Source organism: Caloenas nicobarica, chromosome 22 (genome assembly GCF_036013445.1).
Source record: "Caloenas nicobarica isolate bCalNic1 chromosome 22, bCalNic1.hap1, whole genome shotgun sequence".
Taxonomy (NCBI): domain Eukaryota; kingdom Metazoa; phylum Chordata; class Aves; order Columbiformes; family Columbidae; genus Caloenas; species Caloenas nicobarica.
Genome location: NC_088266.1, coordinates 6128563 through 6152926, shown reverse-complemented (window position 1 = coordinate 6152926; position 24364 = coordinate 6128563). Strand labels below are relative to the sequence as shown.

At 42.1% G+C, this 24364-nt stretch overlaps 2 protein-coding genes and 1 long non-coding RNA gene across 4 annotated transcripts in view; 2 read left to right on the top strand and 1 right to left on the bottom strand.

The window, feature by feature from the left end:
• Positions 1-1878: 1878 nt before the first annotated feature.
• On the top strand, positions 1879-8110 carry TMEM52 (transmembrane protein 52). The gene is made up of 4 exons (XM_065649839.1): positions 1879-2460; positions 3270-3314; positions 4391-4554; positions 5219-8110. The coding sequence occupies exons 2-4, from the start codon at positions 3283-3285 to the stop codon at positions 5536-5538; spliced, it is 516 nt and encodes a 171-aa protein (XP_065505911.1). The 5' UTR covers positions 1879-2460; positions 3270-3282; the 3' UTR covers positions 5539-8110.
• Positions 8111-16740: 8630 nt separating this feature from the next.
• On the bottom strand, positions 16741-20300 carry LOC135997424 (uncharacterized). Its single transcript, XR_010607446.1, has 3 exons — positions 20213-20300; positions 18572-18671; positions 16741-17013 (listed from the first exon to the last, which is right to left on the bottom strand). It is a non-coding gene; the product is annotated as an uncharacterized LOC135997424 (long non-coding RNA).
• Positions 19456-24364, top strand: part of GNB1 (G protein subunit beta 1) — a 30917-nt gene continuing 26008 nt past the window's right edge. For both annotated transcript variants that reach the window (XM_065650000.1, XM_065649999.1), the window contains exon 1: positions 19456-19851. The gene's annotated coding sequence lies outside the window, so the exon portion shown is untranslated. The remainder of the gene's footprint in view (positions 19852-24364) is intronic.

The window sequence follows — 24364 nt, the reverse complement described above, 5'->3', positions numbered from 1 at the left end:
GAGAGCATGTTTGATCTGTTCAGATCTGTTCTCATTTAATAATGGATCAAGTGGCTGTGAAGTTACTTAACTCTTCAGTCTAAAGCACTCCAGCTGCTGAAGCAAGAGCCAGTCACAGCGGGAGGAGGCAGGAGCTGGGAGGGGGTGGCAGTGCCAGCCAGGGACAGCTCTGTGCTCATGAGAGGCACTGAGTATTCCTGCTGGCACAGCTGCTGCAGCTGGGTTGAAGTTGAGGACAATTACATGTGTGTGCTGATTCTCTTGTAGCCCTAAAAGGGAGATTAAATACCATGAAAAACAGTTACCAGTTACCTAATGATGGGGAAGTTTTCAGAATGCAAGGAAGGGCACAGCTTGTTGGAGTGGAAGGTTTATTTCAGGCAGTTAATTTGGGGGCATCCATTATGCAAGGATCCTTTGGTTTTTAACTACTGGAAACTGAAAAGTTTCAGATTTGGATCTAAATGCAAACATACACTTCTTGGCTCTAATACAGTTCTGCTTTAATAGGAAAGCGATTCACATCCATGTATGATCTTTATAATCCTTAAAAGCTATACCAAGGTCACTTCTGAAACAGAAAGGAAATGAGAGAATAAGTATGATTGTCACACACATCTTATTAATACATGTTGTGCTTATCCAGTAACTTCAGGGATTGCTTCACATTTACAAATGCAGCTTTTCCTCAACGAGCAATGGTCCTGTGATCCTGAGCAGTCCTGTAGGATAATACTTTAGTCACTGTGCTACATGCCATTACTGACCCTTGAAACACCATTTTTGAGCTTCATGGAGCAAAAGTTGTGAATGCCATCTGGAGAATGGTCTGTCAAACCTGGTACTTCCAAGCTATTGTGTCCATTGTTGCTCCCAATGGCATAATCGCCCCTGGTGTATTGGAGCTTCTCTGTACTTTTCATAGAAGAAACCTCTGGCAACCCAAGTCCAAATATGTTCTTCTCCTGTTGCATTAAAATAAATCCTTGTATTTTGTCCTATTCTCATTATTGAAGGAGCCACGTACATGCAGCCACGTACACAACTCTGAGGTTACAAGGGACCTTGGCAGGTATGTCAAAACGCTATTCTTTTAGGCAACTTTCCTCTTTCTTCTCCAGTTGCAATCTGTAACCCATAGCAAGTCCTAACTAATAAAGAGGTTGGGGAGCTTTTTAACACTACGGGCTACATACAATCCATTAAAAATAGCTAGACTCCAGCCCAAATTGCAAGAAAGCTGTGCCTTAGAGGCAGGCCAAATTGCTATAATGATCACTATAATCACAGCAATGAAAAATTTCTCCATGAAATTTCTACTGAAGAGTATCAACACTGCGAGTTCAGGATAATTATGTGCAAGATAACCACAAAACAACACACAGGCATTATAACTGAATTTCTACATTTGAAATGTTGGACATCGTTAAATTATTTTGGAGCAGATCAGTCTTCAGAGACCAGTCAATACCTTTTCATTCATGTTCCATCTGTTTTAACAAGACTATTTTTACAAAGGGAAATTATCTGCTTTTCCAAACTTTTGTTTCTTTCTAATATTTTTCATACCGAGTTTCTCATTTCTTTTTCATTTCTCCTTCAAAATCTCTGACACTGCATGGGCACAGGGTGTGTGTTCCACTGCTAGCGTACCCCATAGCTTATCTGAAGAACAGCACTGGCCGGCAGTCCCAAACTGCTTCAGGCACCTCTCCGACAGCTGGATTCTCTCCATTCTGGTTTCGTTTGGATCACCCTGTGACATTCACGGCCGGCGGGGAGAGCGGCTGACCCGAGGGGCTCCCAGGCGGGGCCAAGGCGGGTATGGCCCGCGGGTATGGCCAGCGGCTCTGCCCCGCCTCGCCCCGGCTCCCTCCCCGCGGAGCGGCCGCTGGAGCGGGCGGCTCAGCCCGTCCCTCGGCGGGTCCGGCCGTGCGCCGCTCCCATGGCGGCTCTGCCTCCCGAGCGGCCGGGCGGGCGGCGGAGGAGCCGAGCGGAGCCGAGGGGCGGCGGCTGTGCGGGGCGGCGGCTGTGCGGGGCGGCCGCTGTGCGGGGCGGCCCTGCCCGGCGCTCGCCCCCGCCGGCTGCGCCGCTCCCTCCGGCACCGCTCGCTTGGTCACGGCCCCGCGTGATAAGTGCGGGTTATTTATTGAGCAGCCTGTGCACAGGGCGCACAGCCCGGGGCCTCCCCGGCCGCTCGGTGTCCCCTTTCAGAGGCTCGGACGCTCCGGCCGCTCGTCCTTGAAGAAACTCCAGTTGTTGCGCTCGCCCTGCGGCTCCGCGGCGTCCGGGACGCGCTGTGACCGCACCTGCGGCCGCCAGAACCTCGCACCGCTGAGCAGATGTGTCACATCAACCTAGTGCTGCTTTTTCGGCCGCCCGCTTTGCTGATTCTTCTTTTTTCCCCTTTTCCTCGGGATCGCTCTGTTCTTCTCAGAGTAACTGCAAAATCTCTGATCAGTAAGTATCAAAAATTTTCAAATGTCTGTTACCAAAGCTGTTCCCATGGTGATCGAGTGATATTATCAAATCAGAATGATGACTTCTGACAGCCATACATTACTGCTACTTTTTTATCTCTAAGATCATTACCAACTCACAAATTTGACTTGGCTGGCCGTGCTCTGTAGACTATTTCAAAATGACTCTGGAGTGTAATCTTCTGAAAATTCAGTTTGCAGATTCTCTGCTGTGGCCAAAAGCTTTGTTCTGTTACATGAAATCCATTGCATGCAATTCACTATGTACAATACTGCTGTGACAGCTGCACTCTTGCAATGTAATAGAAGCTGTCCTCCTTTTTTTGTACCGTAAGGAGATCTGAAAAAAAAATTTGCTTGCATTGGAGCTGTGAAAAAGTAATTTAAAAATAACTGGGGGAAGCAGGCAGTTGTGTTAGGCTGGCATTTTCAGACAGGCCTGTGGCATTAGGTACCTTACCTCAGTTAACTTTAAATAACTCTGATACATTTTCTGAGAATCCACCATGTGTAGTTCTCTCTCCTAAGCAACAGTAAACTACCACTTTGTAAAAACATTTACTGACTCAGAAGCCAACTTTTCAGTGGTATTATCTGCATGTTCTCAGCTGGAGTAATTTCACAACTACGAGAACAGTCCTCTGAAACTAAATCTAAAGGGGTTTTGCTCTGTAATCTTGCTGATTGCTTTCCCTTTTACACCTCAGAAATTGTGTGGAATTTACTCCGTGTCATACACTCACTGTTTGACTGTAGATATTTAAATCGGTGAATCATCTTCCTTCACAGATGCCCTCAGAACATGTCTAATTGGACAAGTCTGTGGTATATCTGGTAAGTTTATTGTTAATCTTACTAACCCAGAATAATTTGAATGTTGTTATGAACAGTAATTGCAGTAAGGTAATGGAAACACTCTTCTCAGGATGGAGGAAAGGAATTCTCAGTTTTACAAGAGCTACCAGTGGAACATATTCCACATGAGACCACAGGGGGATACGGTGTCAAGCTGGGTGCAGCATTCGCCCAGGGATATGTCATCTTTCCTTTCCGAGTACATGGCAGTGCAACTGTAGGGCTTGTTTGTTCATCCTAAATAGACAACTTAGCTGAACATGGCAGCAGCTGCACAGCACGGACTTGCTAGAGTTCCGCTCTGTCCTCTGCTCTCTCCCTTTCACGGGACAAGAGATTGTCAGCTTACAGTGCTGCATTTTCATTCTGAGCTACAGATTATAAACCCGTTTACTGGCTCTTCAAATGACTGAAAGGGGGAGAACAGTGATAAGTAAAAGGGTAAGCTCTTGTCACAAGCGGATTTGTATTTTTGCCTAACACATGCATTATAGGCATCCTAACGTTATTTTTATAGTTTGCATTCTGTCAATATATAAACGTTGATGGTAGTACGCAGAGTGAGTTGGTTACTTTTAGCTGTCGTTCAGTCTGGACTCATTTTGGTTGATATTCTTTGCTTTCTTAGAACGTGCTGATACATATAACTGTTTAAAAGTACATAGTTACATAAAATATTTTAAGAAGGCTTCTGTTCTCATTTATGAATATAGGTCCTAGACTTGTAAAAGTTTGTGCTTGTATTTCCCTTCAAGTACATACCCGCTCTTGCTGTTGAATGTGGAGCCATTTTATTGCATTAAAGCTGAAAATACAGCCAAAGACAGTTAACTTTATGGGAGCTATGAGCCAGAAGGGATTGTAGCGACAGCCAGTAGTACTTCAACTTGTGATTAAGTGTTTGCGATCCAGCTTTCTAATTTAGAATCCAGCACCAATTCACAACTAAACATAGGAAGTTTGGGCTGTCTTCACCCATTTAGAGCGAAATTATGTTCAGTTCTGGAAGAAGTAAACCAGAAGCAATGAAATGATGGTATTCTCCCTCCTCTAAGGTTAATCTTGCTGACAGTGTTCCTGCTCCTGCTCTGTGGGATCACGGCAAGCTGCATCAGATGCTGCTGCCGGAGGAAGAGGCCTCCAGTTGAGAGCTTCTCTAGGCACTCCCACGATCTGACAGTGACTGACAGCGAAAGCACTGCCCACAGCACAGTCACCTGTGAGTATCCTCTGGGAGTCAACTATTCAACAGGGATTTGGTACTGAATGTGTGCCTAGAATTCTGTGTTTAGCCCTTGCAACGACAGGGACTTTCCAATGTCCTCCCAGAAGAACTTTCACCCCCACAGCGAGGGCAAGAGAGATAAAGGGAGGTCATCAGGGCAACACAGGGAGTGCAGAAGACAAGCAGGATTTAACATCAGAGAGGTTAAAATAAAGTCCGTAGTGGGTTAACCTCTTACGTGTCATCTCCCACATCTGTTCTTATTGCCATTCCCTTATTTTTAAACTTTTCTGTTCACCTTGCTGTCCAGCTGTTCTATCCAAAGTCATCTCTAATGTGAGGAGTTGTTGACAGCTGTTGATGTACAAAACTGACTGAAACTACCTCTATTACACCATACATGTACTAGGTCAGGTATTTTGTAATAATTACTGGATGGTGATATGCAGAGACATTTTCTCTTCTGACTGCTCTCTTTTGGAGAATGTATAGATTCCATCATAGGTAATTCTATACTGACAGTTTTTAACATATAGTGCAGATGTTCTGAGACCACAAAAATGAGTTCATAATTTCTTGGAGAAAAGCAGGATTAGCCCTTTATATATCAGTGTTCCATGCAAGTGTTTAATTTTTTTCTAATTCCTTTTCTTCCCAGCATACAGCTCATTGCAGTATCCTCTAAGTGCCCCTGTTCATTCGATATTTGTGGATATGGAGAAGATTATCGTGTCCCCTCCAGCTTACAGTCTCTATGCAATGGAGTTGCCACCTTCTTATGATGAAGCTGTTCAAATGGATAAACAACACATTGAAGCAGCACGGATAAACCAGAAACTCAATGACATCCCTGGACAGGTGCCACCAGGTGAGCTGAATCCCAGCCAGTATTCACCTGATGGAATCAACGGAGACGCAGCAACACAGGAAAATTCAGAAAATTCCGAACATGCAACACAAGGACAGCCGCAGCTCTGACTCATTTCAGATGAGGAGTAAAGGAAGGGGAGGACTGAGAGAGTTAAAGAAGACATGAAGAGTTTGGTTTTTATAGGCAGACTATGATGGAAAGATGTTTCCTTTCATGCCCTTGTAATGATCTGTCAGTTAGAAGAAATGTTTTCTGTGACTGCTGTAATTTCCTGGTAAAGCTTCTTCAAGGATATGAAATGAAGTAAAAGGGCAGCAGTTTAAAAATGTCTGTAAAAGTGGGACATGAATGCTTGTTCATCTCTTTAGGGATGATACTTCCTGAAGTACTGATAGCAAGGGTAACTGCTACGCATCATTTTAAAACTGGGAGTCAATTACAGCGTTCTCAGCCCAAACAAAAATATGGGCTATGAGAGGCCTTTTTTTTTTAATGACAGTTCTTTCCCTTTCTTGCCCCTCCCATATTCCAAATAGTATTAATTTTGTCCACTGCTGAATAGTGATTTTCTCTGGATCCACTTCAGCAAGGTGCTAATTTGTCCCTTTAAGAACATGGGCAATCAGATTGCTCATTGCTGTGGGATTATCTACGGGGTAAACGCAGGAATGAAAGCATGAGCACTAGGTGCTGCTAACAAATGTAACATGAAGTGGGGAGTGTTAGGTCAGAGTTAACGTTGATGGACCTTCTGCTAACAAGAATGTGACTGATGGTGTTCATTTTTGCTGAAGCTGCTTTGGTAGCTGTGAAAAAGGGTTACCTTCTGGAAATACTGAGGTGTCTGTCATTAATAAGCAGTAGAAGTGGTGGGCACAAAATCTTGCACAGCTTTTAAAAGACTATTCTCCAACAGCCATTACTGCAAGAACTACCCTAGAAATGAGCACTAGTGATTTAAAAAATAAAGATCTCTCTGCCAGCCAACAGGACTGAGACTAGAATTTCTGCTACACATTCACAGTGTGTGAGCTGTTCATGAGTCCGGCTCCCTAGAGAGGTGTTGGTTCTATATTTAACTTGCATATAGCTTACTGTGAGGGTTGCATGGAAAGATTGGTTTAATAACTCTGCTTCTCTTCCATCTCTTCTCTGTCCTCCTTAATTATACTTCTCCTGTTTTATTCTCTCCTCTGCTTTCTTTTTCTGTGTCAAGATGGAGACTAGGCGTAACCCAGTGTGGCTATTTGGATGTTGCTAGCTGGAAAAGCAATATACGCCGAGTCCTGGGTGTCTCCAAGCCACAAATATAATAGATTTTTTTTTGTATTTATTGACCTTTTCCCTCAGAATAGCCCTCAGAAACAAGTCCTATGCCTTTCCAAAGAAGAGATATCTATTGGAGGGAAATGGCTGAGCACTCACTCACTAATAGAAACAGGAATATAAACCAAGGCAAATGAAATGGTGACTGACACAAGAGGGCAGTCCTTCACTTTGCAGTGTATTGCATTAAATCACCACTGAGAACAGCTTTGCAAGAGACGAGCCTGTGTTGCAAAGAGGCGAGGGCACTTCTAAGCGGGAACCGAATTTCCATTTGTGTATGTAGAAAGCATAGTTAATAAAGCACTTAGTTTTTTCCCTGACTTTGTAGGAAGAAGGGCATAATCTGGTGTGGATTCAGAAATTATTAGCTGGGTGTGGAGAGTGGAAGGAGGGGAGACAGGACACAGATTTGACTGTAACTACAAAGCCTCACTTCCATAAGAAACCAGGTTTAAAAAGAACACCAAACGGGAGGCCTGGTCCCGCGGCAGGTTAAAGGCTCAGCTGGACAGAGGGTCTAAGAATTCTGATTTGTCAGACTGGTGTTTTTCACCATCGCTAGATCCACTCAAGTCTGATTATATCCACATAAGCTTTGTCACATCTCTAAGGGAAAAGCCCTTCTCTGTAATTAACCACAGTGCATTTTTAATTGTGATTTGAATTTGGTGCTCATTTGGCACTGTTCAGCATGCAATTTTTCTTCTCTCATTTGTCCCAAATGATTGTTTTGCCAGTTATTTTCTGTTAGTTGCTGGCTGTGTGAAAGAACCTATGGTAGGGAGCTGTGCTGCTGAGAAGTTGGTGCTTACATCACTGTCAGCAGCCTGCAGTCCTGTCTCTCTCCTCTCTCACACATGCACTCATCATGAGCACTTGGGCTCAGAAAGAAAATGCAGACTTGGAAGTAAATTGCCTCAATAATTCATAGGCTTTATAGCCCAGAGCAAATTATACCTTGCCTCTGTCATGAAATTCAGGTTGCAAATCCCTTTATAGCCAAGCTCGTTAACAATATAAGTAAAGTGGTACATCTATAATGGCTTTTATAACAGATGCATTATAATCGTTGGAGAGTATTAAGTGGTAAACCTGCAGCCTCCAGAGTGAAGCATCAGTAGGGTTTGGATACAGTAAGTCAGAGAAAAAACATTTCTTATTCTGCCTTGCAGTTGCTTTTGTCTGCCTTGCTGCCCCTAAATAGCTTAGAAGGTTTGGTTTCTTTGATTTCTAATTGCATTTCATCTTTATCAGATGCAGTTTTTGAGGGAAAAGAATCACTGCTGTTGCCGGTACTGTGGATGTGCAAAACCTGCTCACTTATGGAATAAAATAGCTCTCGCAAAACCACTTTCCAGATTTCTGCTCTTAGCTGTCTTCTGGCTCCAATTTTAATCATCTTTACCTGTTGGAACTATTTTTGCTTAGGGAGACATTTACTAATTTTGCTGCAAATAGCAGAGGTTCTTTACCCACAACTAAAATTCAAACCGAAAGAGAAGACTGAATCATATTCAGAGCAGCCTGTGAAAACGAAGTATCATAGGGGAATTGTGCTCTATAAAAATGGAGAAGACAATAAATGTTTTATGAAATATTACATCCTTAGGTTAAATCCAATGCACAAAAAAAAGCTTAGGTGCACAACCGCATCACTGGGAAAACATTTTGCTCTGGTCAGTCAGAATTTAGAATATAAAATGCCAGAGCTCTTTTTATCTTACTGGGGAAAAATGGGGCTGTAGAAAAGAACACACACTTCCAAAGATATTTTACATCTTTTTAGAATAGAGGATTCTAGAGAAGAAACTCCAGCAAAACAAGCCATTTAGAAATACACTCTGGACTTCAGGTGCCTAATCCAGTCATCATTACAACATTCCTGACTAGAGGAAGAAGCAGAGGGGAGAAAATTTAAAAGATGGGCCCAGGATCAGTGCAAGATGCCTGATGAGGAGTCTTGTGATAGCAGCTCATCTTGCAAGATTGCCGACCTGTTAGGGATCAAATGTCCTGAGAGATACTACCTCAGATATAAACATTTAAAAGAATGCTACTTTTTTGTCAGTCTGTACAAGCAATTAATTTTTATAACTTTGATTTCTCTCTTGCTGAAAGTCAGCCTTTGTTCAGTAATCTTTTGGTCTAGTTCAGAAGTCTCTGTAGTCTGCTTTCCACCATCCCCACATTTATGAGATCAGCCTAGACAAGAAGCTTTGTTCAGCTCCACAGGGCAGGAAATGTTATCCTTGTACCCCAAACAGCACTGGCCAAGTGGCTGCATCTCCTGGCGAAAGGCAGTTGTCAGAGACACCAGCGTTCTGTGAAGAAAGTAGAAGGAAGCCGTTCTGTACTGCACATAAAGTCACTTCAGCTCTTTTTAAAGGCAATATAATTGTGATTATTTTTACGGCCTTCTGGCTAGCTAGTTAAGTATACCGTGTGTATTAATATTTGTAGAACTTGTTCCTCCACTTCCGTTATTCCGGCTAAACTGCATTCTTCCACGAGATGGCATAAGTGAGCCTAAGAGGCCTATGTCAATGGCAGCTTTTCAGACAACACATACGAAGTCAATTCAATTTTGTGGGAAGATAATTTGGAGGAAAAAACGTTGTACACTTTTATTCCTTACTTTAAAATTGCAGATATAGTGCAGACTTTTTCCTTTTGATAAAAGGTCGCCCACAGGTGCTCTAAAATACTGAAATTCAACTGACTTGGGCCATATAGGAAGTGAAAAAGCGTATGTTCTATGATTTTCACTATAGCGTTCAAGAAGAATCCTGTGATAATGGGAAGGGCTATCTTTCAATCAAGAAACATCCTGGAGTGTGACAGACTCCAGCTCTACCACAGATATCCTAGGCATCTATACACGTACCACTTTCAATGTCTTTGCCTCTATTTTCCATTGGTAAATAATTACAGAATCACAGAAGTTGGAAGGGACCTTTGGACATCACCCAGTCCGACCCTCCTGCTCACTAGGGAGTCACCTAGAGCAGCTTGCTCAGGGCCTTGTCCACCCTGCCTTTCGGTTCTCCAAGGATGGAGATGCCACTGTCTCTCTGGGCAACCCGTTCGAGTGTCTGATCAATAACAAGAAAAGTAGGGGGTTTAATATTTGAGTGATATTTTCTGTAGTTCTGGTTGTTCCCAGTGCTTCTCACCCTGTCAGTTGGTGCCCATTGAGAAAAGTCTGTCTCTGTCTTCTTTAAGCCTTCCCATCAGGTATTTATGCACATTGATAAGGTCCCTCCTGAACCATCTCCTCTTGAGGCCAAAGAATCCCAGCTTGCTCATCCTCTCCTTGTATGTCAGATGCTTCAATCCCTTAATCATCAAAATATTTGATCTCCTGTTTTGTCAACTTTATCATTCAGGAATTTCATCTGGATTTAAGTGTGATATTTGTGCTGGCCTAGAATAAACAGTTGCATAAAGCAGATCATGGGAAACATCGTGTGAGCTGTATACCCAGTCCCCCTGTTCATCTCACTCTGTGCTGGCAGGCTGCAGGCTTCACTGGTGCTACCTATGCAATGCTTATTATTGCACTGCTGCACTACTTACACTGACATTGCATCACCTCATACAGTGAGAGTTCAACACAAGCTCATGATTACAGTGGTCAGCTCGGTATGCTGCTGATTTGCGTCCCAACAGTAAAACTGGCAAGATGAAATCAGACAAGGAGTGGAGGAGAGAGAGGAACTGCATCTACACGAACTATTTAATCAGAAATGGATAGGCTGCTTGAAAGCAGGAAAAGTAAATTCAATCTTCCTACTGCTTTGCATGGTGCTTTTGGGTGGAAGATGCTATATAAATTCCCCTCCTGTAGGACAACCTGCTTTAGAAGTACAGGAAATGGCCTGGATTAAAAAAAGAACATAAGGAATAATGGTCTTCCAGGCCAGAAAAGGAAGAGATATTTCCTTTCTCTAGTTTATCTCATTATCACCAACAAGAAAACCATATTTCATAGAGCATGCCCTTGCTCCCACAAGTTTCAATCAAAATGACTGGTTATTGACAAAAAATATTTGCCCTTATTTTCTTATGTGAATTGTAGCTACTGATGCTGTAAACCCACTGCTCAGTGCTATGCTATAATAATAATAAAGAAAAATAAAAGTTTCTGATCGATTCCTACCTCTTTATTTCCCACTATATCCCACTATTGTAGGTGCAAAACCTATTCCCCAGAATCTCTAAGCTTTCATAGATGTGCAAGATGCCAGGTAACACACACTAACATAATTAAACAACAGGGGAAAAAAAGATCAGGATAATTTAAGCATCTGGGGGATTAGTTTGGTGACTTCTTCATCCATTTATAATTACAAAACATAAAGCTGCAAGTGCAAACGTGTCTAATCAGTTGATAGCTCTATTACATACAGCCCTTCTTACTTCTTGCATCTCCTGTTTGTCTGCTTAGACCCAGTCCTTTTAGATGGCCATTTGGAGCCTGTTGCTTTTGTATCTCAGTTTGAGCAGTCATTTTTCCATGTACCCACGATTAAATCTTCAGAAGTCTGAGACAACATTCAGAGAAATGAAACTAAAAAAAGAGGGAGTTTCTTATTGGTCTGGAGATGGGGTGGGGAGTGGCAGAGGCAACTGCTAGGTCCAAAAACTAGATGGTTCTTTATGAATTTACAGAATCACATGAATCCTTAATCACAGGTGTGGATGCAGAAGGGTCTTCAAATCCTCCATGTCTGCAGTTCTGGCGATTCATGTCTTAAGCTGTTGCTACATTGTCTTGAATTCAGGGAAGGCTCCAGTGTAAAACCTCTGGCACAGGAAGTTCAGCTTCCTCTCCAGATTTCCTTCCTCCACCTCCTTCTATGCAGAATAGAAGGGAACACATTAAAGCCTTGCCCGTGCTGAGTGAAAACTCTTGTGACCGTAGAGCCGTAGTGCTTAAACGCAAATATTTAAACCCCGGTATAGAACTATGGGGAGATGCAAAACCTGAAATTGACTAATCTGATCATAAAAATAAATGAAATTCAACCCCAAACTTCACACTTTATATGGCCTGTATCTTCTTATAGTTCTGATACTATAAGGTGTTATTGATAGGAATTTTTTCAAGTGTTTTTTTTTTATCTAAGGTGCTCTTTCTAAATCCCTTGCAAACTACATTACCTGTAGATACATTATGACGGTAGCCCATAATCCATAGCACTAAAAAATTAAATGAAAGGTAGGAACATGGAGAAATGAAACCACTTGATTACTTTTCTGAAATATTAAATTCACTTTCTTTAAAGTACTATCCAGTAACCTAAGCTGGTCAAAATACCGCGGTAAGTTCACTTATTTGAAATTGCCACCATATTTTTTTGTATTTTTTTAATTAAGTGCTGAATAGCATATTGATATGTCAGTCTTGCATAATGCTGAATCTCTTCTAGGATGCTCTAGAGCTTTCAGGAGTCACTGAAGTTAGTGAAGCACTTTACCTACTTGCAGGCTGGGATCCCTAACCTCAAAACAGGACACACCAACAATTCTCTAGATTGTTCTGCTGCTGTTATATCACCAACGCAAATCCCTACTGGTACCACTGTGGTAGAAGTCACAAAAGATACAATGGTCTTTATGTTTTATCGGATTAGCATAACACACATCAGTGATATAACAGCATAACTCAGCCTAAACACACATAGGCGATATTAGAGCTCTGTTGCTGAGCTTTTTGTAGGTAAGAAATTTGTCAGCATGTTGCTCACAGTATAATATAAAACCTGGTTTCCAGCTGATACAGTTCTCAAGTAAAAATGTCTTTAATCGCTCGTCAGAACTCAACACAATAATCGCCTACAAATACAATTTATTTTCAGTTCTGAAACTAGTTTGTTCAGTTAATTAAAAGTTAAATGGTTTTGGAGAACACCTTCTATGGGTTTCCCTCCTAGTTTCGTGTTTGTTCATGGAGACCTGTTAGCATTGGGGAAAGTGGGTGGTTTACGTTATTTTGACTATCTATTTTTTGAATGTGTTTCTTGACCCCTTAGAACTTCTTAGTCCAAACCTGTTTGCGTTTTAAGGTTTATCAAAATATTTCCCATCAAAACTATTTCTTCAATAAATATTTTGGCTTGACTAAACAAAAATATACATGTAGAGGGGCTTATTTTTTTTCAATACGCGTAATTGTCTTTGTATAAAAACTCAGTTTTTCTTGCTGCTTATTTACTAAAATGTTAATTCCTCCCAAGAGAGAAACTTCCTACTGGCTCAAACACACACACACACACAGATATTTCCACATGCAAATCTCGCAAAATACAGAAGGATTGTAACTTTTCTCATCCCTGCCAATGAATTTTGAATTCTATTTCCAGAGCTGAGAGACAGAATTCAGCAACAGCAGCAGCAATAGTTACAATTACAATTTCTTCATCTCTTCTAATCCAAGAATCTTGAAGTACTTCGAAAGCATTGCTGGACTAAGTTTTGCAATACCATTGTGCATTGGTATGTCCATTCCCCATTGGTGCGTATAAAGCAAAGGAGATAAATAATTCTTTAAAATCAGCCTCCACAGCCAAGCCAAGAATAAAAGTCAAAAGACTGTAGAGTCCCACTCCGGAACTTCAAGCCTGTCTTCTTGAAGCAGCCATAACCCATTTATTTTGTGCTATATGGGGGAGCTATCAATAGGACTGTTCTGCAGGCAGGATAAACTGTAAATGGATTTTTCATTAAACAAGATAACCAACTAAGATAGCAAACCATGCCTCTGAAAATCAGACTCCACTAACTAGGTAACTGTTTCTGTCAGTTCCCTTGGGTAGTGACTTGAGAGATGTGTCGCTTTATGTATGTTTTGTTTTGTTGCTTGGAAACATGAATTTTATAAGCACATTTTTTTTCTAACAGGTGCTCACATTAAAGGGGTTTGCAGAATCAGGATCTTTGCTGACAAGTGGTTTGAGATTTGGGATGTTTACTGTAACAGAATCCCAGAGGTCACAAGGAAGCTCTTTTTGTAAATTAGAAGACTCACCCCACCTTCTTGTTCAAAGGACATCAATTTTCAGAGATACGAGAAGTGTAGATCTTTGCTGCAAGTTCTTTCATTCTTAGCGGCAACTGAACAGCAAGGTAGATCGGGGTCCTGAACGCTCACACTTTGACTCGGTTAGCTTGGTTTTTTGCAACTCCATTTCGTAAAGAATTTTCCTCCTTTCTGCTCTTCCCAAGTTCCACATGAATTTCTGATACTAATTCCTTTTGCTCCAGTGAGTAAGGAAATGCAACATGCAGGTCTCTCTTGGCATCACTGTATCACTTAGCCTGCTCAGGTTGTGGTTTAACGTACCATTAGAACCAATTTTCTCTTCTCGGTTTTTTATGCAGTGCTTTCCTGTGTGGTACTGGCACAGCAGGGAGTACAGACAAATCAACCCACACAACGTGGGACCTGTTGACTGGTGATTCTTATTGCTTCTCTCACAACTTCATGCCCAGCTGGGTCATTTAACCATTTTGTATCTTCAGTCCCTCAAGCTCTTAGAGCCACTTAAACAGCAGCCTATATTGCCGTATGGTCTATGAATAACCCCTACACACTGTATGTAACATTCACACAGATTTTTCTGGAGCTGTCTCTGAAATAATAAAGCATTTTTTGTTCTTTGAGTTCTCTTCCATGGCAAGGACAGAGTGGTTGGGCTGAATTCAGCTGCTAATTTTACTTGATATGGATGATGGAAGTCTACCCATTTTTCAGACTGTCTTTCGTCACTGTACTTAGCTCAGTCCCAGTACACTTTCCCAAATAAATACTTACTTTTGAAGTACAGGATGTAACTGTTATTAAGTCTACTCATTTTATTACCTATTGCGATTAAATTAATGACTACTGAACTTTCTAAGCATTCCTTTTCTGTATCACAAATAGGCTTTGTTTGACTAAACACAGATTCTCCAAGGACAGTGGTACAAGCGTCACAATTTCAATTTCTTTTTTTTTCTGGAATCTGCAGCAGCACTGAAACTTGCCTGCAACTGCAGCAATGAAATAAAGTAAGGCTCTTCGAAAGAACAGTGTTCTCATCCGTAATTCCAACATTTGGTAGCTGCTTTGCTGGGGGACACACATGTGCCTGCTTTCTGAGCTGTGTCAAGGATGGAAGAATGTTCTGTAGGAATCTGAGCCATAGCTAGGTAAGCAAATTCTTTTTTGTATTTGGGGGTATTTCTCATAGGCAATCTTAACTGCAGGTCTGATGTGTTTGACATCAGGGAAAGTTTAGTAGCTAGGCTGAATTCTCGCTGTGGATACCTCCAGGGTATGAGTTGTTTTTCTGTTAGTTGCTCAGTAAGACAATGATCCCCTTGAGGAAAGTCCCTTAAAATGGGGAAATATTAGGTTTTAAGCTTTTACTCAAATGGCTTAATCAGCATTCATGCCATTGAAATATCACTTAAAAGATTACTTAAAGTAATAGGATAGGTGTCCATGCAGGAAAACATACTTCCATTTCCTTGCTTCTAAATATCTGCACACTTACTCCTTCAGTTCCACCTCAGCTCTGAATGACCTATGCTCAGTACAGGATATGAGATATTAAAACAGATATTCATGCCCTATTTTATATTCTCCCCTGTTCTCAGCAATGTTTGCTGTGATTCAAGCCACTGCAAAGCCAGCCGTGCTTGTTCCACGCCCCTATGGGATTTCATCATGCTGAAAAGGTATCCATTGGCCCAGGCAGGGCAGCCTCTTTGCCCAAAGCACCAAAGCTATGGCTTGCCAAGTTCAGATGTACAGCAAAAAACGTAAACTAGTAACACACGCTTGAATATGAAGGAAAAAGAGAACATGACCTGAGTGGCAGTGGCTAAATAATTTCACATGGTTATGCATCAGTGTCCTATGTCTAAGACAACAGAAGTGATATTTTTTGGCTTTGCAAACTTGAGACTTCCACAAATGCTAGGGCTAGGTCGGCTGAAGCAAAATAAAAGTTTTTCTCCTGCAGCTTGCTTTAGATCTGAAGAAAACCTCTCCTGCAAGCAGGTTGCTCCATAGTTCTCAGTTGCAAAATTTCTTGTACCTTTTTCTCAATCAGCTGATATTAACCCCTTTATAGAGAGCATACCAAATCAGATGAATCTTTAGGCAGTTGCACTAGTTTGTGGGTTTCTTCAGCTGTTTCAAACATGATGAGAAAACCAACCAGAATCTGTCATATCTGCCCTGCTACTGGAACACCTGTTCTTGCAGGCAGCTCAGAACTTTGCATACTACAGTACTTTTGGAGGCATCCATATCAGATCTTTGTCAGTGTAACAGATAAAAAGGCAACTGCTGCTGCTTTTCTAAGGCTGCAGGAGTAGAAAGTCTTGTTCAAAAGCAAAAAGATAACACAGATATTGCATAGTCCCAAGAGGTGTTCTTGTTCAACAAGAAGAACGAGGATGTAACTTGGTCCCAATGTATTAATGAGTACAGGTTTTATTTGCAAGTGAAATTGCCATTGCACATTGTTTAGAAATATACTGTATTCATGTTTTATTTAATGTTTTTTCAGGATTTTTGTAATTTGTTAGAAAGTAATTCATTTTTGCACACAAATAGCATTCTTACTGCATTGTTGGAATCAAAATATACATATTTTTATCTGTGTAAATATACTGCATGATTCTTATGGTAACTCAAGATACTCCTGGACACTGAATACTAAAATCTAGGGCAATTTCTGTGCATATCTGTATGCACAGACAAGAAAAAAAAGATTAAAAATAAACTTAAAAAATAAAGATAATGCACATACAGTAGGTTCCAGCACAGAACTATATGAAGACATCAGAATTAAACACCGTGTTGCGCACAGTAATGTGTGGCTCTTTGGAAAGATTTTTTAAACACATCAGAACTGACTTGTCCAGTGAGATTAACAAAACAACATAAAAAAACCCCACCCGCCCCACCTGAAACAACACTCCACCTTGTAAACAACCATTTCATTCTTCATAATCCCTTTTCATACCAGTAGTATAGCTATGTATCAATCAAGTTTTCACTGGAGAATAAGATGTAATTAAGTCACTGGATCAGAAACAGGAACTACTGCAACGGTAGTATTTTTACAAAAGGATAGGTGTGGTGAAAGCATTAGTTATGTGTATATGTGGTTATACTCAGCATGTATAAGCACATTTGGCTGGTCCAGTTTCCTTCCCCAAATTCCATGGATTTAAAGAGATGGCAGAGCACAGACCTGTGGAGAGAAATTCCCTTTAGCTCTCATAAACCAGAGAATACAGAAAAAATAGAATTAAAAAAAAAGCCTCAGGGATTCCTAGGAAAGGATAAGATCTATGTACTTTATTTAAAGGAAAAAACCTCCAAACAATACGACCAAACCCAACAACTTTAGGTACTATAACGGTCCCACTACTAAAAGCATGTTTGAGAATTATGAGGAAGAAAAGCAGTTAAGTATTTGTATGATAAGGCACATGCAATGCAAAAAAGCATGCATTAGTTTATCATATAGTTAATTCATACAACAGTTCTAGTCCAATAATAAAATCTCAATGCCACTACTCTCGAAGAAATAAAATGTGACTTACTACCTATTATGAGCCTCGGAATGTTATTTTTGTCCATTAAACAGATTTCTTTTGTATGATCCAGTGTTAGCTGAAATTTTTCTACAAAATCTCATGACTTATGAATTTTCCTTAGCAAAACAAGGCTTTTTCTTTTTCTTTCTTTTTTTTTTAATCCTCTACGTATCACACTTTTTTTCCCCCCTGATATACTAAGTGGTCATTTTTTCCACACAATTCATGGTGTATCCCCAAAAGGGCATTTTAATCTCTGCTCTGCATAAAAGCAATCTCTAGCTAAAAAACCCCATCATGCTACTTGTCTTCTACAAATCTCCCTGAGACATTTTGACTTAAATATTGCAGCAATGAGTGTGACTGCTTTAGAACTCTCTAGAAAACTGCAAATTTCTAATAAACCTGTGGTGTTTCTTAAGCACTTCTATTGACTGAGTATTTTGCAGATAGGAATGCTAGATGAATCTCTAGCCCCAATCTCAAGAACATCAACATACATCCCCAACCCGCATATATGTGGTTCCAAGGATTTTAAGGGGATAATTCTTGTCCACGATGCACATGCATGCATATTTATTTCAGAAGTGGAGCAGAAATTATTTCTCCATGGTTACTGAACAGAATATAAGCAATTTGGGACTATAATTCCAGAATCCTTTAATTTTGGTAAAGTTGTTATTTGTAAATCTCAGGGCAAAGAATTAAAGCTTTAGCACAACATACAGGTTATTTAAAAACAAACATTTGATTGTTACAAAACAAAGGCTTAACCACACCAGGATCTAATAGTTATTCATAACAGACAAACTGAAAAATAGCCAACCCACTTTCCTACAGTTTAATTGGCAAACCTATTATTTCTCTTACTAATTACAGGTAACCACACCTATCTTCCCAGAAAGCATGATGGCAAGTAACAGTTTGTTTTAAATTCTGGAGAAGCAAGCAACTACTGGGAGGAGAGTTTGCAGTGGTCTCTTAATTTTTTTTTTTTTTTAGTTACTTTTATTACTATGTATTCTTTCTGGATAGGCTTTTCATTCAAAATTAGCTATAATGCGGTAGGGTATTTTTTACTTTTTATTGCAAACCTACTTGGGTAGTAATTTCACCTCTTGCAGAGTATGAACAAATAGGGGGAAAAAACCTCCAGATTTAGACCTGTTGATAGAGCAAAAAGTGACACAATACTGTATGTATACTTACTTTTGACTATTAAGTAATAATGTTTTAGTATGTGAGTGCTGGGTGTGAAGTGATCTCATCTTGGTGACCTCTGTCCTGCCTGGCTTGTGTGAGGCCCAGTCTGTAAAACAAAAAATGCCTTTTTTTTTTTTTTTTAAAGTCCCCTTATTTTTTTTTGTTTGACTTGGTCTTTCCCACAATGCCTTCCAGAGCAGAGGTGGATGCTCATCCTGAAAGAATATTAAAAGAAGGCTCTGGAAACTTCGGCTGTGCAAGTACCCTTATAAGCAATGTTAAGAAAAATAAGTTGCGAGCTGGCTGAATTGTCACTCGTTGTCAAGTTCCTGAGGGAAAGATGGTACTACAAAGGTATTTACTGCTTGCTAGTCTTCTTGTATGGGGTGTTTTAAGATCTCTGGCCCTCACCCTCACCGGCGCTCAGCAGTCCAGAGTTCTTACACTCAACATTTTCCTGCTCTGGTGAAGGGATATCTGCTCCTCCCCCGAGCCCTGCTCTCTCTGGGAGATTCTCTACATAAATAACGTCGTTTGTGGGGTTCTGTTTTCGGCTCTGTTGTTTGGTTTTTAAATACTTGTTTTTCGCCCTGCAGGGGCGGCCTGGGCGCGGCGGGGCAGAAGCGAAACCCCCGTTCCCCGCCCGCCCGCGGCCTTTGTTCGCGCTGAGGGAGGAAGCGCCTGAGGGGCCGCGCGCTGGGCGGGAGGCGGCAGCCGAGCGGCCGCGCGCGCACGCCCGCCTCTTCCCGCCGAGCTGCCTGGAAGGGCGTTGCCCGCCCGGGAGCGCGCACCGTGGCCGCTGCCCTCCCGGCCGCGCTGGCGGGTCCCCGTCGAGGTAGCGCGGCCTCCAGCGCGGCGGGCCCTGCGCTTGCCGTCGGCGGCACCGCCCGGCGGGGCGGTGCCGGAAGGCGGGGCGGGGAGCCGAGCCGGGGTTTCCCGGCCGGGCAGTCACGGGCGGGGCGGAGGGGGGAGGTTGAGCCGCGCCCAGGCTGTCGCTTCCCGATGGCTGCGGGGAGCTGAGCGGGCACCCAGCGCGCGAGGAGGAGTCGAGACCCAGCGACACCCCCCTCCCCCGCGGCTCCCTCCTCCGACTCGGCTCCCCGGCCGGCGCCGCTGCTTCCCCGGGACCAGCCGGGCAGAGCGTGGGCGGCTCCCCCTCCTCCTCCTCCGTCCCCTCCTCCTTCTCCTCCGCCCCCCTCACCCCTCCCCAGGCCGGCGGGACGCGGGCAGGAGCCGTGGGCGGCGGACGTACCGGCCCGGTTAATGAGCAGCGGCCGGAAGGGCAGGTAACCGTCTGAGGGGAGCGGAGGCGGCGGGTGGGGGCGGAGGGACCCGCACAAAAGCCTCGTCACCGTCCTTCGCGCCTTCCCGCCGCCGGCCGGCTCGCCGAGCGCCCGGCCCCACCCTGAGGCCATCTTCCCGCCGGCGGCGGCCCCGGTTCCCCCTCAGCCCCGGCTCCCTCTTTCTCTGCGCGGCCGCCCCTCGCTCCCCTCCCCCGCTCTTCCTCCCCCCTGCCGCACTTCTCCTTTCCCACCGTCCTCCCCTTCCGCCGCTCCCTCGGTTCTCGCGTCGCCCGGGCACCGGGTTTGCTCCCCCCGCCTCCGCCCCCGCCATCCCCCGGCGCGGCGGTGCCTCCTCCTCGCCCACCCGTTCTTCGGAGAGAAGGGCGGCTCATGGTTTGTCCACCTCTGTGCACGGCGGGGTTGGAAATAGCCCCCCTCCCCCGCGCTCCCCCACCTCCTCGGGGCTCCAGCTTCCCCTAAAAAAGAAGCGTGTTTGTAGCTGGAGGAGGAGGAGAAAAAGGTGGGGGTGGGACTGATTCTCTCTTGAAGGCTTTAAGGCGAAAAGGGAGGAGACCTTGGATCTTGCAGGGTTCCATTTTTAATTATAATTACGCTGTAGTGGTCTCTGTTAGAGGGTTTGAGGTGTTTTCTTGTACGCGTTAAGATAAAAAAAGGCGAGTTTCCCGAGCGATCCAGCCGGCAAGAGGGAATATTTGGAGAGAGATTGAAGGAAAAGCAATGGTGTGGCTGCTGTAATGGTGGAAAACTGATTGAGAGGAGACGGGGGTGAGACAAACAGGGTAAGACCGCTCCAGCAGCCCCCATCGGGAAGGGCTGGCAGGCTGGGCTCACACCGGGGGTTCTGGGGAGGGAGGGGTAGGGAAGGTTTTGTTCTCTTCAAAATCAGAACCGAGGATGGGTTTAGACCGCATATTTGTTGTTCCTCCTTGTATTACGGTGCTGCATATTTTTGTGTGCCCGTAGCAGCAATAACGAAGATCATGGAGGGTGTTTGCTACAAGAGAAAAATGGAGTTTTCTCCTCGGAAATGCTGTTACAAATATTCTTTCAATTCCCAGCTTATTTTTTTTTTAATCCGTACAAGGGATATTTAAGGTGGAGGATTTTTAATTCTACAGGTTTATAGGAAATGAAGAGGCGTAAAATATCGATATAAAAGAGATGAGACGTTTTATTAAAAAAAAAAAATCTTGTCCAGAAGAAAATCAGAATGATATAGAGGTTGTTGTAAGATGTCAATTTATCATCCTTGAAGATGAACTGAAATTTTAACGAATGTGGTATTTCATTATTCTCCAACAAAGTCATGATTGGGACTCGTCATTTGAAATCAGGCATCCTTTCTAGGATGCCGACTGCCACGTTATTATGCATTGTCTCCACAGCAGAAAATAGGAGGAAAGGACTGTAAATGTAAGGCTTAAGTGATTATTGAAACAGCTTTTGAGAATAGTTGGCTCAACTTGGACAGGGGATTTAAAGCTGAAAAATTAATCATTTTGCTGCTGTAAAATATCTGTACCTAATCATGAGAGATTTATCCCATATTTTAAGCTGATCTGCTGAACACAAGGATGTGAATCGAGACAAAATGCTATCGGTGTGTATGTGAAGTACATGTGGAAAAACGAAGATATTATATTAAGACCCAAATTTGTTCTAAATGTAAAAGATCAGAGTTTATTTTTTCCCCTTGTGTGCTTTAGGAGAGGAGAAAGAGAAGGGGTGATAATAGTGTGGTTGTTTTGGTGGCTGCAGATTAGCCAGGGTGTGTGTTTGATTTTTCTTTCTGCTGGGAATGAATGGATCTCTCTGTGCCTGGGCCCAGGAGCTGCAACAAGATGGCGTTTGCAGCAAGGCAGCTCTCGTTCTTCAACTCCTCCTCACCACGGCTTGCCCAAACTACAGCTTATTTCGTAATTGTAGTTCACGTTTACTTTCTCATTCTCTTTGCTCTCTTCTTTTTTTGAGGGGAGAGTAGGAAGAGCATTTGGAAGATTGTTACGAGAAATCTGTGCGTTTTGTGGTTTTTTTTTTTCCCCGTAATTTTTGTGAGCTTCTCCAGATAGGAACTAGGTGGGAGGAGTAAATAGTTTTATTGAAATGTTCACATAGGCTCTTACTGGATAAAGGGTTGACATGATTTTCTTTTTTACCTTGCAATGCCTGCTTAATAGCATCAAAATGCTCTTGGTTTTCATTAAGTCTGTCGCTGAAAACCAGTATTTTAAACCCGGAGCACAGGTATACAAAGGCTCTGCTGGGGCTGTGTGCTATTGCTGGTTCTCCATTAGCCAGGTAGTCATTAAACCCCGTGCAGACAGTTATATTTCTGTGATACAGAAGAGTCTGCCATCTGCTTCAGAATGCTGACCATTTGTGGAGGCTTTTAAAACTGCTTTTGACCTGGAATTATTGTCCTACTCTAGGTAATTGTTCTTATGGAGAAGAACAAGAAAGGTTTTGGGGATATGCAAACAGTTCTGTGTCTGTGAAGTCTTGGATTTTAAAATGGCATTTTAGTATCCTTTAAGAAAAATGGACTTTTAGTTTGTAGCATTTGTGGTATTTTGCTGTAGTGCCAAGCTTCTTAACTTTGGTAGTCTAAATTAAAAAAAAAACCAACACAAACCCCACCTTAGTTAACATTTGATATACTGGACCTGGGCTTAAAATAATACACTACCCAGCAAGAAAAATAAGCAATGCTTGTTATGTCTCCTGTATTCAAATGACCCCCATACTATTGGTAATACCAGCTTTTTTAGTACTGTTTATCTATGACTTAATGTATAATCATTTGTTTGTTAGTTTGTTGTAATAGCCCAGCTGTAGTTCATACTGGGAGGAAGCTGGGAAGCAGAAGAGAGAATTTGCAGTTAAGGTTTGTGTTGGTTTTTGTTGTTGTTTTTGTTTTTAAAAATGAAAAAAAGGTGCTGAAATTAGCTGAATGAATTTTACTCCTCCAGTATGTCAATAATAATTTGGTCAAGAATATTTGTCCAATAAACTGTTCCATTTGATGGTACTTACAATGTGCTGTTGAACTTGAAAGTGGTTATGCAGTTTATTTGGTGCTGCTTCTTTGGCCTTTTAGGACAGGATCAGAAAGGGTGACGTGGGATCATGTATTGGGTAAGATAAATTGCATTTATCCTTGTTCAGTCCTTGCAGCTTCTAGATCACTGTGTAGCAAGCATCCTACCATGAAATCTTCAACAACGTGCAAGGTTAGAATTCCACAGTAAATCCTAGCAGAACAGTATTTAAATTGCCTCCATACCTCCTGGAAATCTGAAAATATTGTATTTAGACTTAATGATAATTCTTCTTCTGTAAGTAACCAGTAAAGTCTGATATAATGAGGAAGTGTGTAGAATTTTGTGTAGCGTTATTCTTAATATCATCCAAGAATAAACACTCTACAGCTATTAAAAATTTGAAAACTAGAACAATTAAACTAATATACTTAGAATAAGAAAATCCTTCAATTAATACGTTTACTTTCAGGATCCTTTAATTATGGTAGAAATACATATCTTTTGTGTTTGTAGGAAACCTTTTCCTGAAGGGCAGCAAGCTGCTGGTGGCTGCAGTGTGCAGTGGCTTCTTGGGGTTCTGGAGCCTTCACTTGGGTCATGGGGAAGAACAACCATAACTGTTACTTCTGAAATAGTTACAATTTCTCAATCAGTGTGAAACAAGATGCTAATTAACTTGTGTTGCTTTTGCAGATTCTCCTGGTGCCTATTGCTGTAGTTAGGAATGTAAAGAAGTGTTACATTTAGCTAGTTTTGTAGTTACTGTATTAAAAAACTGGAGTTGCTTGCTTGCTGTGAAACCAGCAATGGATGTGTCTTCTGCATGTGGGGCTCAGCTCATGTTTCAGTCAGTGAATTGGATTAAATTCTTACTGTCCGTGGATTTTGGCTCTCAGCATTAGTGGATTGGTAATTGATATTCTCAATTTTAATATCCCGTTTTAGCCATATGGCATACCGTATTGTTGCAAGAATTGCATTTAGTGCTAGTTTGTTACTAGCAAGTTGAAATGAGAAATGATGCATTCAAGCGGTTCATTTATGCTTAGGTGCATCGTCTTTGGAGTCTCTAATGAACATGTTCCTGCCAGTATATAGATATATATTTTTTACAGTATTTTACTGGTTATGTTAGGAAAACATCTGTAACCTTGAAAGCAACTAACTCATGTTAATGAAATATTTCTTAAGCATGTGATTGGAGATAAAGTAGAAATTTTTTTAAGGAAGTCTCTTGCCTGAAGTGCAGACTCAAAATGAAAAGAATACATATTCTATTCAAAATGTTGTGTTTTGGTTTGGTCTTTTTTTTTCTCCCCACTGATAATGTTGGAACTGGTATTAGCCAAGGTCATGATAAAAAACAAAAATACCCCCAAGCCCCTATGTTTCTATTTAACATAGTATCTCAATTTATTATTTCTTCACAGGGTGTCTAGTATGCTGGGGATTTT